We start from the raw sequence: 12618 nt of genomic DNA on the forward strand, positions 1-12618 counted from the left end.
CACCTTGGTTTCCAGTGTCCTTCATCTCTTCAGCTAAGATCTACTCACCCTTTGCACCACCTCTAGGGGTCACCATGGAGGTCTGTGTAACAGTTCGGTGTCTGCTGGCCTGCTACTCATGGTAGGAGCTTGTTCTGATCATCTAGGCCTCAGGCCAGGTTACAGTTGATGAAGTCAGGCATCGAGTGCTAGAAATGTTGAACAATTACAACAGTGCGGTTATCCACCCCACCTCACTTCCCCCCTTCTGGTATGTCTTAAACAGTGATGAGAATGGGAAGGAGGAATTATTCCCAATGAAAGACCTCATCTCACGGTTCCGTGCCAATATTATTACCAATGGAACAAGGGCTTTTGAAGAAGAAAAGTGGGATGAGATTTCAATTGGTTCCTTGCGTTTCCAGGTGAGTTGGGGGAAGTTCAGTTCCTTCCTCAAGGGTTGCAGATGGAAACTGACCTCTGTCTGAGGCCAGGGGGGCGGCAGGCGGGAATCCCTCTCTGTCAAAACTCTGCCCCTCAAATCCTCAGCGGGAGGGTTTGTGACATCTGCATTCTGGGACTCCCCTTGGAAGGACCCATCGCTTATTCCCCACGAGGGTGGCAGCAGTCTGTTTCCCATGGGGGCAGAGAGAATGTGCCCCGTACCGGTGATTGCAGGCTCAGGGCGTCCCCAACTCATCATTATGTTTAGGCTTAAACTCTGTCCTCTTAGAATGCTTGTGTCTGTGAGAACTTTATCCTCTTGAAACCTGTTGGACTTCCCTGCTCTCTGGTGCTTGTGGAGGACCCAGACGCCTAGCGTTCCCTCAGTGCCCACGGCCACCCCACCTCCTTCCCTCCCTCTGCCTCTGGCCTCACTGGGCGTTGCAGAGGAGTTTGTTGTCAGAAGCAAAGCCACGCTTGCCTTCTCTCCCCAGCCTCTGAGCTCCCAAAATTGTGCCGTGGGCCTGGAAGATGTGAGGAAGTCTTAGGCTAAAACCTGCATTCTTCCTTCGAGCCAAGAAGGACCCCTGAGACCTGAGCCCCCTGACCCCTCCAGTATCCCCCTTCCAGCCATACTGCCCTTCTCTCTATTCCCTAAACATGCCCACCTTCCTGCCTGAGCATCTTTGCCCTTGCTGTCCCTTCTGCCTGGCATGTTCTTCCTGTGGCCACTCCAGGGCCTCCAATCAGAGGTCACCTCCTTGGAAAGGTCCGACTCTGCATAGCACCTACTTACTCCTTCAGAGCACCCAAGGGTGGGGCCCAAGTATATTTTGTTCCCTGCTGTCCCTCTAGGGCCCAGAACAGTCCTGGTCCAGAGTCAGTGCTCAATGATTCTTGAGAGAATGGATAGACAGGATAGATAAGGAATAGCTAGGGATGGAAAGATGGGTCATCTGCACAGAATGTGCCAGTTCTTTAAGTGGGGGATGAAACTATTTTGATAGTAGAGTTATTAATCGGTGATATAAACTGACTGTAATGGGGCTACCTTGTGTCCCAGCTCTGCACTTGGAAGGAACACAATTGTAATATCCAGAAAAGCAGTAAACAAGAATTGAAATCTTGATTGAAGAATGTCAGAGGTCTGAGGTTGTGGAGGGCAGTTAAATTGAATGGCACAAAAAGTCCTAAAGAATTTCTTTTATCCATTTAACTCCCCAAACTTCCTCTTATCCTGGCAGCTGCTCCTGCTTGAAGAAAGCAATCTCTTCTCTTCTCTGACTTTTGCTCCCACAGACCTCTCTCTGGCATCAGCCTTCCCGCCACCCCCCAACCCATCCCTGTGTCCTGACCTCCTCTTGCCCTTCTTATTTCCTGTTGCTCTGTCCCTGCCATGTCTTTAAAACACTTGCTCTCACGTATCCTGCCTAATACCGAACAGACATTAATGTATGTTGTTTGATAAATGGAGAGAAGTAGGGAGAAATAAAGGAAGAAAAGAGGAAAGCGAAAGAACTTGAACTAGCTTAATTGTCACTGTCAGCATGAGTCCTGGCAATGTTAGCACCTATGGCTCTGCCCTGGGACGTAAATACAGGAAAGAGTCTTTAAGAAACTTTTCTGAGATGCTTTGCTTTCTTTAGGTCACTGTTCTTAATAAACATTCATTAATAGAAGTGAAAATATGCCTGCCCTTTGGCCCAAAACTTTCATTGGTAGAAACCTATTCCATAAAATACAGTCATACAAGTATGCAGAGCTATATTACAAACTTATTTATTGGGGCGCCTGGGTGGCTCAATTGGTTAGGCGTCTGCCTTTGGCCTAGGTCATGGCCCTGGGGTCCGGGGATGGAGCCCCGTGTGGGGGCTCCCTGCTCAGCGGGGAGTCTGCTTCTCTCTCTCCTTCTGCCCTCTCCTCCGCTCATGCTCTCTCTCTTGCTTGCTCTTTCTCTCTCAAGTAAATAAATAAAAATCTTTTTTTTTTAAAACTTACTTATTGTAGTGCTTTTATAAATATGAAAAATTGGAGGACATTCTACATATCCACAAAAGGGAGATTGGTTAAACAAATTATGCTATATTCATACAGTGTAGTCCTGTGCAGGCGCTAAAAAGTATAAACGGTAGTTAGTTCTGTGCCTTTCAAAAAGTAACTGCTTCAAAGACATTGCTGATGCTAACCCCCAGGCTGAGGCTGTTGCAATGCAAAAAGATTTAGCACAAAGTGATTTTTCACTGGGGATCATCAAGTCATCAAAACTTTGATACCTGTTGCCTTTAGAATCTCATTTAAAGAGATCGATGCTAAAAAATATTAAATGGCCAAGGCGGTTATGTGGATTAAGACCTTTTTTACAAAATCATTGATAACAACAAAGAATTAGAAACTGTTTACATGGCTTCATAGAACAGTGAAGCACATCAGCCCCCAGGAATGCCAGGCCATCGTGAACGTTGCAAAGCCCAAGGATGGGGTCGTCTCTGAGTACAGACATGGAAGGGGGTCTAATATGTATTGCGGAGTAATGGGACAGGGAGGGTGCAGTGGCCTCTGAGAGCCCAGGGAGAGTGCTGCCCAGGTGCATGGCTCATCGTGTCCTGCTGCGAGCCGAGCCGCAGTCCCATAACCTACAGCCTCGTTCGCGGTGCTTGCCTCTGAGGACAGAGAGGGAGGCCACTGCTGAGCGCTTTCTTTTTGAATTCCTTTTTTAAAGATTTTATTTATTTATTGGAAAGAGGGAGTGAGAGCACACTCAGGGGGAGCAACAGGCAGAGGGACAGGGAGAAGCAGGCTCCCCGCTGGGCAGGAAGCCCGATGTGGGGCTTGTTCCCAGGACCCTGAGATCATGACCTGAGCCGAAGGCAGACACTTAACTGCTTAACCGACTGAGCCACCCAGGCGCCCCTCTTTTAATTCTTAAAGCTTCTGTATCATTTGAGTTATTTTTCAAAGAACACGTATGCTTGTAGACAATTTTTAAAAATCCNAGACAATTTTTTAAAATCCCAATGGATAACAGTACTAGAAAAAAGAGCTTAAAAATTACAGTGTTTTAAGAAAATTGATTTCTTTGTTTTTGTGTTTGAAAAAAGTGCCTGGAAAATATCTTTCCTTTGGCCAGCTTGAGAAACTGTTTTAAGAGAGTCTTTTCACTAAAGTGACAGTATTTTTTCTTGAAGTGTTGTCCATCAGGTGGCAGCTGGGGTCCCCGGGCCCAGGGCTGGTGGGACATCCCTTCTGTGGGACATCTCTTCTGTGGTTATGTCTCTGCAGGCTCAGAGGGAGCCTGGCCTGGGAATCATAATGTTCTAAGCAGAAAAGGCAGAATGTCTGTCCTTGATCCTGAAGGGCTTAGCGTTCCGATCTTGTGGAAGTCCTGTTCCATCTGGCGGATTCTCGTGTATAATCACGATAGCTTCCACTTTTGAGCATGGCTAAGTGCCTGGTATGGGCTTGGCATCCTAGAAATAGTACCTGGAATCCTCATTGACTCAAGCTAAGGGGCTGGATGATGAAATGCCGCTTCGAGAGGTTGTAGGTCTGCCCAGTATCAAAGCCAGTGAAGGGCAGAGCCCCGTACAGCACCCCCAGCTGCTTAAAGAAGACTGCCCATCTTGACTTCAGTACCACAGTGAGGTTATATCTCCCCTGGCTTAGTGCCCACCAGCCAGAAGGTGAGCGATAGGAACAGGCCAAGACGTAGCCACATTTAGTTGTTTCTGATTTCGGTGCATACTTTGTGTTTGCTCATGAGTGAGCAGAGGAGCAAAGGAGAAAAATCAAGTACCTTTGCCCTTTTTATATATGCAAAAAAAAAGAAGCATCTTGTCACTGCTGAATGCATACTTTCTTTTTTTATGTTAACATTTATGGGAGATTTTCTCACTATAAAGCAATCCACGCTCATGGAGACCAGCCAGAATAGAAGTTCTACCATATGGTATAACCCCTGTTAAGAATCTGTGTATGCATATATATATATATATGTAAGACTGCACATGTGATTTTGTTTCCTGCTTATTTCAATTACAAACATAAATAATACCCCTTTTATTTAAAGCCTTTTATAGATTAACTTTAATACCTGCATGATATATACATGGAGTGTGGCCATTCTTCTCTACTATTTGGTGTTTAAGATACTCCCAGATTTCCCCTGCTACAAATGTGAGAAAGATCCTTGTACATGAATCTGTGTTTGTACTTGTGGTTCTTTTATTTCCTTTTTTAAAAATTTATTTATTTGAGAGAGAGTGCATGCATGAGTGGGAAGGGCAGAAGGAGAGGGAGACAGTCTCAAGCAGACTCAGAGCTGAGCGTGGAGCCCCACGTGGGCTCGATTTCACAACCCTGAGATCACGACCTGAGCAGAAACCAAGAGTCGGACACTCATCGCCTCTGTCAGCCAGGTGCCCCACCTGTGGTTCTTGTCTTAGGTGAAATTCCTAGTAGGGAAATTTCTGGGTCAAAGAACATGGACACAGTAAGGTTCTACTGATGACTCAGTGCTGGGGCCGTGGGTGTTTATTGTCTCCCAGTTTGTGCTCCAGTCGGTTGGTTCTTTTCTTCCTGGGAGGATCCAGGAAGAAACCTGAGATAGCAACCACTCTTCTCTTTCTCTATGAAGCCCTGAAGCAGCAGTCTTTCAGCTGATGAGCAAATATGGATGATTCCCCAGGATCACATGAGGAGGTGCTTCTTTCTGGCTCCTTGCAGCTAGAGTACTGAGCACCCTGCATGAGTGGGGCTGGAGACCGCCTCTACAACCAGGCCTCCTGGACCCAGCTTCCTCCCTGGTCACTTTCATGGCAACGCTGTCTTTTCCCTTCTCACCTCCCAGGTCTCGGGGCCTTGTCACAGATGCCAGATGATTTGCATCGACCAGCAAACCGGGCAGCGAAACCAAAATGTTTTCCAAAAGCTTTCTGAGAGGCGCGAGAGAAAGGTAAGCATGATTGCCAACTATGATCCTGGCTCGTTATCCACACCAGAGCTGTAGTTCTGAGTAAGAGCGTGGAGTAAGCTTTAGAAGTGGGGAGACAGTCTACGGCTGATGGGCTACCATTAAGGTTCTGAGCTCATCCACAGCACCAACTGATTTTTCCTTTCCCTCCATTTCCTTCCTTTTTGGGGTCTTATGATGTGTATTTTTGGTACTTTCAAATTACATTGACGAGATATGGGGTATAAATAAGAAATGAGTACATAAGCAAAGTGATTTTATTGTCCTGATCATTCTTTTCTTCACCACGGATGTCTCATGAGAGTAAAATGCCATCTAGTGAGTAGAGTAGCTGCATGGACAATTTCAGTAAATTTCACTCTCAGAAGCCTGTAAGTCATCTTCTTGAAGGTTCATATGACCAAATGTTGTTTTTGTGGCTGCCAGATGATAGAAACTGAACTTATAACAGACCGATTCTTTAGGAAGATCTATGTCTAGGCTAGTACGTTCTGGTTTTGTCTGCCAAGAATTCTAGGAAGCCAGGCAAACAGGCTGCATGGAGCATTTCTTGAAAATTAACTGAAATAAGGTAAATATTTAATCTCTCTCTGGTAATAAATTAGAAGGTTCACTCATGGTTTAAATGTTCTGCTCTGTTTCCTGTGTCTCTCCAAAACTGGGGTTTGTTTCACACTATGTAATTGCCACAGTCTCCCTACAGATACGGGATAGACTGGTCTGCACTTGAGTGTTTTACCAATGTGCCTGTCTGCTCAGCGGAGGCAGGCCGTGTCACCTGGGGCGTGGGGACCTTGAGTCTGCATCATGCAGGGGAGGGGATGGATGGGCACAAATACTATGGGGCATGGAAGGACAATAGTACTTCTTAGAATCTGTGCACATCTTTTTTTTAAAAATAATTTTTGGAATAATTTCAGATTTACAGATAAATTGCAAAGATATTACAGAGCATTCCTGTGTACCATTCACCCACATGGGCACAAATCTCAGGAATTAATTTGGCCTCAGCCCCTAGCTTGGGGCCTGGAACATGGGGGTGTCCAGCTGATGTTATCACAGCAATGGCCAGGTCTGGGAGCATGTCGTGTGCTCCAAATGGTTCTTACTGCCTCACTTGCATTGATGGCAAACTTTGAGTAGACTGACACAACTCTTTATTTTGGATTGTCCATCTCTATTCTAGAGAGTTTGGAGAATGTAACCTACCCCACATCCAAAAAAAAAAAAAGCTTCCAGTCAGTTTTTAATATGAATGAGCAGCTAAAGATCACAAGAATTTGAGAATGACCTCTGTTATAAAAGAAAAAGAATGAAAGTAAGAGGGGGAAAAACACCCCAAAGAACATACAAGCAGTGCAATGAAATTAAAACTGTAAAGAAAAGATAATGAATAGTATCAGGGAAATCCTGGAGACAAAAAGAAAATTAGAGAAAAAGAAAGATTTCCCAAAAATTGAAAACATGAATGCTGTAACTAAAAATTCAGTAACAGAGAAGGAACATATAGTTGAGGAAATCACTCAAAATGTGGAGCAAAATAATCAAAGAGATCAACGGGGTGGAAAAAGTTGAGAAAATTAGAGGATCCATTTGGTGGTCCAACATCCAAAAAATAGGAGTTCCAGAAAGAGCAAATAGAAAAAACTGTGGAGAGAAAACGATCAAAAACATGAAATAAGAACATTCTCACAAAACAAGGAACAGCATTTCTAGCTGGAAAATACCAAGAGACTGTCAATACAATGAATGGAAAAGAACGCATATCGGGGTGCCTCATTATGAAATTTCAGTGTATTGGGAATAGTGAGAAGGTTCCAAATCTCCCAGAGAGAAGGAAAAGAAAAGGTTATGTGTACAAAATTGATCATTTTCTCAAGCAACAATGTAGCAATGCCTCAAAATTCTGAGTGAAAATCATTTTCAACCTAGAATTATATATCGTGTGTCAGATTGTTGCAAAGTTGACTACAACACTTTCTTATATCTCGGTGTTCATAAGTGGCACAGCATAAACTCTGAGTCTAAGGCTCAAAGATCCTGCGGTTTTTGCTCTAGAACTCTTAGAATGCTGTGCTCGCATGGCCAGTGGGAAGAAGCCAGGTCTACTTTACTGGATGAGAAGCCATGTGGAGGAGAGAAGAACCAGCTCGTGTGAAGTTCCCTAGATCAATCAGCTGACAGCCAACACATATTACCAGATTCAGACAGAGGCTATTTTAGTCCAACCAGCCCCAGTCAAGCTTCCAGATGAGTCCAACTGCATGAGCGACCCCAGCTGAGCCCAGCCCAAATTTCAATTGGGAACAAATAAAATAGTTATTTTTTAAAAAGATTTTATTTATTTGACAGAGAGAGACACAGTGAGAGAGGGAACACAAGCGGAGGGAGAGGGAGAGGGAGAAGCAGGCTTCCCACTGAGTAGGGAGCCCGACAGGGGGCTTGATCCCAGGACCCTGGGATCATGGCCTGACCTGAAGGCAGACACTTAACGACTGAGCCACCCAGGCGCCCCAAAATAGTTATTGTCTTAAGCTACTACTTTTTGGGGTGATTTGTTATGAAACAAAGACTGAATAAAAGAGAAATTGGTACCAGGGAGTGAAGTGCTACCATAATGAAACCCCAAAATGTGTGGTGTTGATTTTGGAACTGGGCAGGGGCAGAGGCTGGAAAGGTGGTGAGGAAACTGCTATTTGAATCAGTGCACAGATGAGGCATGGGCTCCTCGGATACCACTTCTCTGATCCAGAGACCTGTGACCTAAACAGACAGGTTTTCTGTCCCTTAAACACCTAATCTACAATGGCGAGACTGGGACAGAACAGACACTCTCATTCAAAAAGAAAGGGACTGTGAGATACACAGTGGTCACTGCCTGTGGCAGTTCTGAGCCCCAAACAGGTGTGTGCTGCCAGCTCCTCCTGCTCCGGGGAGTGGGGCCCCGTTCTGCTCCCTGTGATGATTCCCAAGTTCACTGTTCTCCACGGCTTTTAGCTCTGCCTTCTGATAGATCCTTACTTTCCCAAACAAAGCAAAACAAAAACTCAACAAACACAAAACAATAGCTCCATGTTTGCTGCTGAACAGCTTTCTTAGCCTGTTTCTTAACCACTGCAGGTTGGAGTTCCAGAGGTTTCTTTTTATTTTGAATAATTTTAATTCCCTTTTAGTCCAAATTTGCTTTGATTTCATTAATGCAACTATCTTTTTTTTTTTTTAAAGATTTTTTAATTTATTTATGTGACAGAGAGACATCCAGTGAGAGAGGGAACACAGCAGGGGAGTGGGAGAGGAAGGNTTGATTTCATTAATGCAACTATCTTTTTTTTTTTTTAAAGATTTTTTAATTTATTTATGTGACAGAGAGACATCCAGTGAGAGAGGGAACACAGCAGGGGAGTGGGAGAGGAAGAAGCAGGCTCCCAGCGGAGGAGCCCGATGTGGGACTTGATCCCGGAATGCGGGGATCATGCCCTGAGCCGAAGGCAGACGCTTAACGACTGCACCACCCAGGCGCCCCCATTAATGCAACTATCTTAAACACTTTGTGGATTTTCTATGAATCTTATTAGGGTTTACTCTGTGTTCCCAACACTATATCCATAATTCTTTCTCATTTGGGTCTCTCAGGCTGCCATGGAATAACACCCATTAGGATTCTTAGAAGCCCCTTTGCTTAAATGAGAGTTACCATGCACCACCTTAAATCTCTCTGAGATCTTAACAAAGGGTCTTATAACCACACTTAAAAATTGATCTTTACCAAAATCAGTTACTAGCTGGACAGACTGGGGTTGAGAGATTATTTTATTCTTACAACCCAGCAAGTCTTAGGACCTCTGTATTTCTTCTAAATTCTGCTAGCAAACAGAATATCTTATTATATGCAGTTAGAAGCACCTATCAGATATTTTTGACATACTGTCTAGAACTCTCCTTAGCTAAGACTCCTAGTTCATTAGATACATTTTTGATCTCCAAAATTACTGTAGGCAGTTGGGTAGTCATTTTGCCAGTTGTTTCACCACTACATAACACCAATAACCATATTGCCAGTCTTCAGTAGTAGTTCTCTTACTGCTTTTCTAAGGCGAGACCTGGCTTCTTCACATGGTATTCTCAGGTCAACATTCTTTTTTTTTTTTTCACTGAATATTTACCCAGCACCTTTTTTTGTTTGCTTTTTGTTTTTTAATAATAATTTTTTATTATGTTATGTTAGTCACCATACGGTACATCCTTAGTTTTTGATGTCATGTTCCATGATTCATTATTTGTGTATGACACCCTCAGGTCAACATTCTAAGAGGGTGAGAGCAGAAGCTGTAAAGCTTCTTGATGCTTGGTTTTAGAAGTCACACAAAGCCACTTCCAACAGATCCTCTTTGTCAAAGCAAGTCACAAACCCATCCTCATTCAAGCAGTGGGGAAATAGTCCCACCTTTTTATGGAAGAAGTGGAAAAGTCAGATTGCGAAATGGTGGGAATAAAAGGAATGGGAAGAATTACTGTGGCCGTTCTTGCCAGCAAAACAACCACATCGAGCCAAGTCTGAGGATAGAGAACAAAGATACTTTCAGACATGAAAGCGACCAAAAATTTATCTTTTCAGGAAACTACTAAGGTATATATTGACAAAAATGAGAATATAAATCAAGTAAAAATAAGACAAGTGATGGAACCAGGGGGTCCCACACAAGAGAGAAGCCAAGGAACTCTCCAGGGAGATAGGGCTGAGAGAGCCACATTCCAAATGAGACCAGGAGCATGGAGGACACCGGAGGAATATCTCTGAAAAGGATATCTTAGGAGAAAACACAGCATTGGGAAATTATTTGACAGTATTGAAAGAGGCGTTTTCAGAGCTGTTGCAGGATATGAGAAGACCCAGGGGCGCCTGGGTGGTGCAGTCGTTAAGCGTCTGCCTTCGGCTCAGGGCATGATCCCAGCATTCTGGGATCGGGCCCCGCATCAGGCTCTTCGACTAGGACCCTGCTTCTTCCTCTCCCACTCCCCCTGCTTGTGTTCCCTCTCTCGCTGGCTGTCTCTATCTCTGTCGAATAAATAAATAAAATCTTAAAAAAAAAAAAGGATATGAGAAGACCTAACCAGGTGTTCAAGTAAAAAAATAAGTGAAAAAAATTGAAACAAATATTAACTTCAGAAAAACAAAAAGTTGTACAAGAAAAGTTATGTAATCATGTGCACTACTTGGCACAAAAGTGAACAATATTAACNCGATTGAGCCCCGCATCAGGCTCTTTGTCTAGGACCCTGCTTCTTCCTCTCCCACTCCCCCTGCTTGTGTTCCCTCTCTCGCTGGCTGTCTCTATCTCTGNGGCCCCGCATCAGGCTCTTCGACTAGGACCCTGCTTCTTCCTCTCCCACTCCCCCTGCTTGTGTTCCCTCTCTCGCTGGCTGTCTCTATCTCTGTCGAATAAATAAATAAAATCTTAAAAAAAAAAAAGGATATGAGAAGACCTAACCAGGTGTTCAAGTAAAAAAATAAGTGAAAAAAATTGAAACAAATATTAACTTCAGAAAAACAAAAAGTTGTACAAGAAAAGTTATGTAATCATGTGCACTACTTGGCACAAAAGTGAACAATATTAACATAATCATCATTTAAAAAAATCACTGAATAGTAATTCAATTAAAATTGTGAAAAAACTATATTGGGAAGATGGAGAGAGGGAAATGGTCTGTAATAAAGCTAAAAAAAAATCTTCATTTAGCATGATAGAAAGCCAGTGTATTATCTAAAATTCATAATTGAAAGTGTATCAGTGTGCTTACATTATATAGAAATGGGNGTGCTTACATTATTTAGAAATGGGTGCCTCTGGAAAAAGAAGAGAAATGTGTGCCTCTGAGAAGTGGGGTGGGATGGGAATGGTGGGATGGGAATGGGGATTGTAAAATAGGGAGCTGATTTTTTTTGTTATAACGTTTTCTTTCCCTGGACCAGAGAACTCATTCAACGAGCAAGTAAGCAGCAGAAATAAGGAAAGCTCGAGTCCTTCTGAATGAGCAGAAGTGTCATGGATCATTGTTGTTTCAAGACCAGGCTTAAGTGTTGCATGTGTGGCAGGGAGAGTCCATGGAGAGGGAAGACTAAAGGTGCTGGCGAAGGGGGCGCCTGGCTGACTTATTCCACGGAGCAGGCGACGCTTGATCTCGGGGTTGTAAATTCCAGCCCCATGTTGGGTGTAGAGATTACTTAAAAATAAAATGTTAAAAAAAACTGCCAGTGAAGGGGCTAAGTATGGGACAGGGGTTTCTTTCTCCTTGAAACCAGAGGGAAGGGAGAGAGAGAGGTCATAGAGCCTCCTTGTAAATAGACACCGATGCTAAGAGCAATTGCGTATTAGCCCAGGCACCTATATGAGGTGCGAGGAACCACCGACTTGGTCACCGCCTGGGAAAGGAGAGAACTGTCGAATCCTTATTGGAAACGGAGGGGGTCGCCCGCGAGCAGCGAGGAGACCGGAGGGAGGCGGAGAGGAGGAGCCCCGGTGCTGCGGAGTAGCCGAGGCTGGCGCGCTGCAGCCCTTCCTTCCACGTCCCTCGGTCGCGAGCGCGTCTCTAAGTCTCCGCGGCCCCTCTGCAATTCGGTGACCTCTCCGAAGCGGTCCGCGGCCCTACAAGGTCCAGTGAGGGCTTTCGGGACCGAATTGGTCAAGAGGCTGCCGTGATAACAGAGGGTCAACTAGCACCCACCAGGTGGCCCCGGTGTCACGCCCGGCGCTGGGGTCCTGGGGCAGAGCCGCGCAGTCCCCCAGTCGTCTCTCCTAGCGCCTCCTGAGATTGTCTATTAGGAGCTTCCCGGGTTCCCCGGCTCACCCTCCTTCTTCTAAGCTCCCTTCTCCCCAAGGGAAACCTCCCGGTCACCCTTGCTTGGGCTTTCGGCGGCTGCCGCCACCCTGCTTGCTGTCAGGGGCCGGCTCCCTCGCCTGCAGATGCCCAACTGGGGTTTTTCAAATCCAGGCAGCAGGAGCCCGGCACCGCCGCCTTCATCTGGAAGGGGTTAAGCTCTCCACAGATGGGGAAGACAGGATGGCCATTCCCTCCAGTTCCCGGAGCTCGTAGGTGTACAGCTCCGCGGGTGCTCCCTAGGCCGACGGGCGCACGTGCTGCCGGAGTCGGCCCGCCGGGGATCCCCGCCCCGCCGCCTCTGGCAGCGGGCTTGGCGCGGGGCTGCGGATGCCGCGCCAGCCATTCTC

General features: G+C 45.3%; 1 protein-coding gene across 1 annotated transcript in view; it reads left to right on the plus strand.

Annotated features, from left to right (window-relative positions):
* The window catches only part of MOCOS (molybdenum cofactor sulfurase), a gene marked incomplete at its 5' end in the record, with an annotated part of 77547 nt that extends 70924 nt beyond the window's left edge, over positions 1-6623 (plus strand). The window contains 2 exons of the mRNA XM_034642202.1: positions 266-404; positions 5270-6623. Of these exons, the coding sequence (XP_034498093.1) occupies positions 266-404; positions 5270-5428 (298 nt within the window). The remainder of the gene's footprint in view (positions 1-265; positions 405-5269) is intronic.
* Between the last annotated feature and the right edge of the window lie 5995 nt (positions 6624-12618).

The sequence above is a fragment of the Ailuropoda melanoleuca genome, chromosome 14 (assembly GCF_002007445.2).
Source record: "Ailuropoda melanoleuca isolate Jingjing chromosome 14, ASM200744v2, whole genome shotgun sequence".
In the NCBI taxonomy this organism is placed as follows: Eukaryota; Metazoa; Chordata; class Mammalia; order Carnivora; family Ursidae; genus Ailuropoda; species Ailuropoda melanoleuca.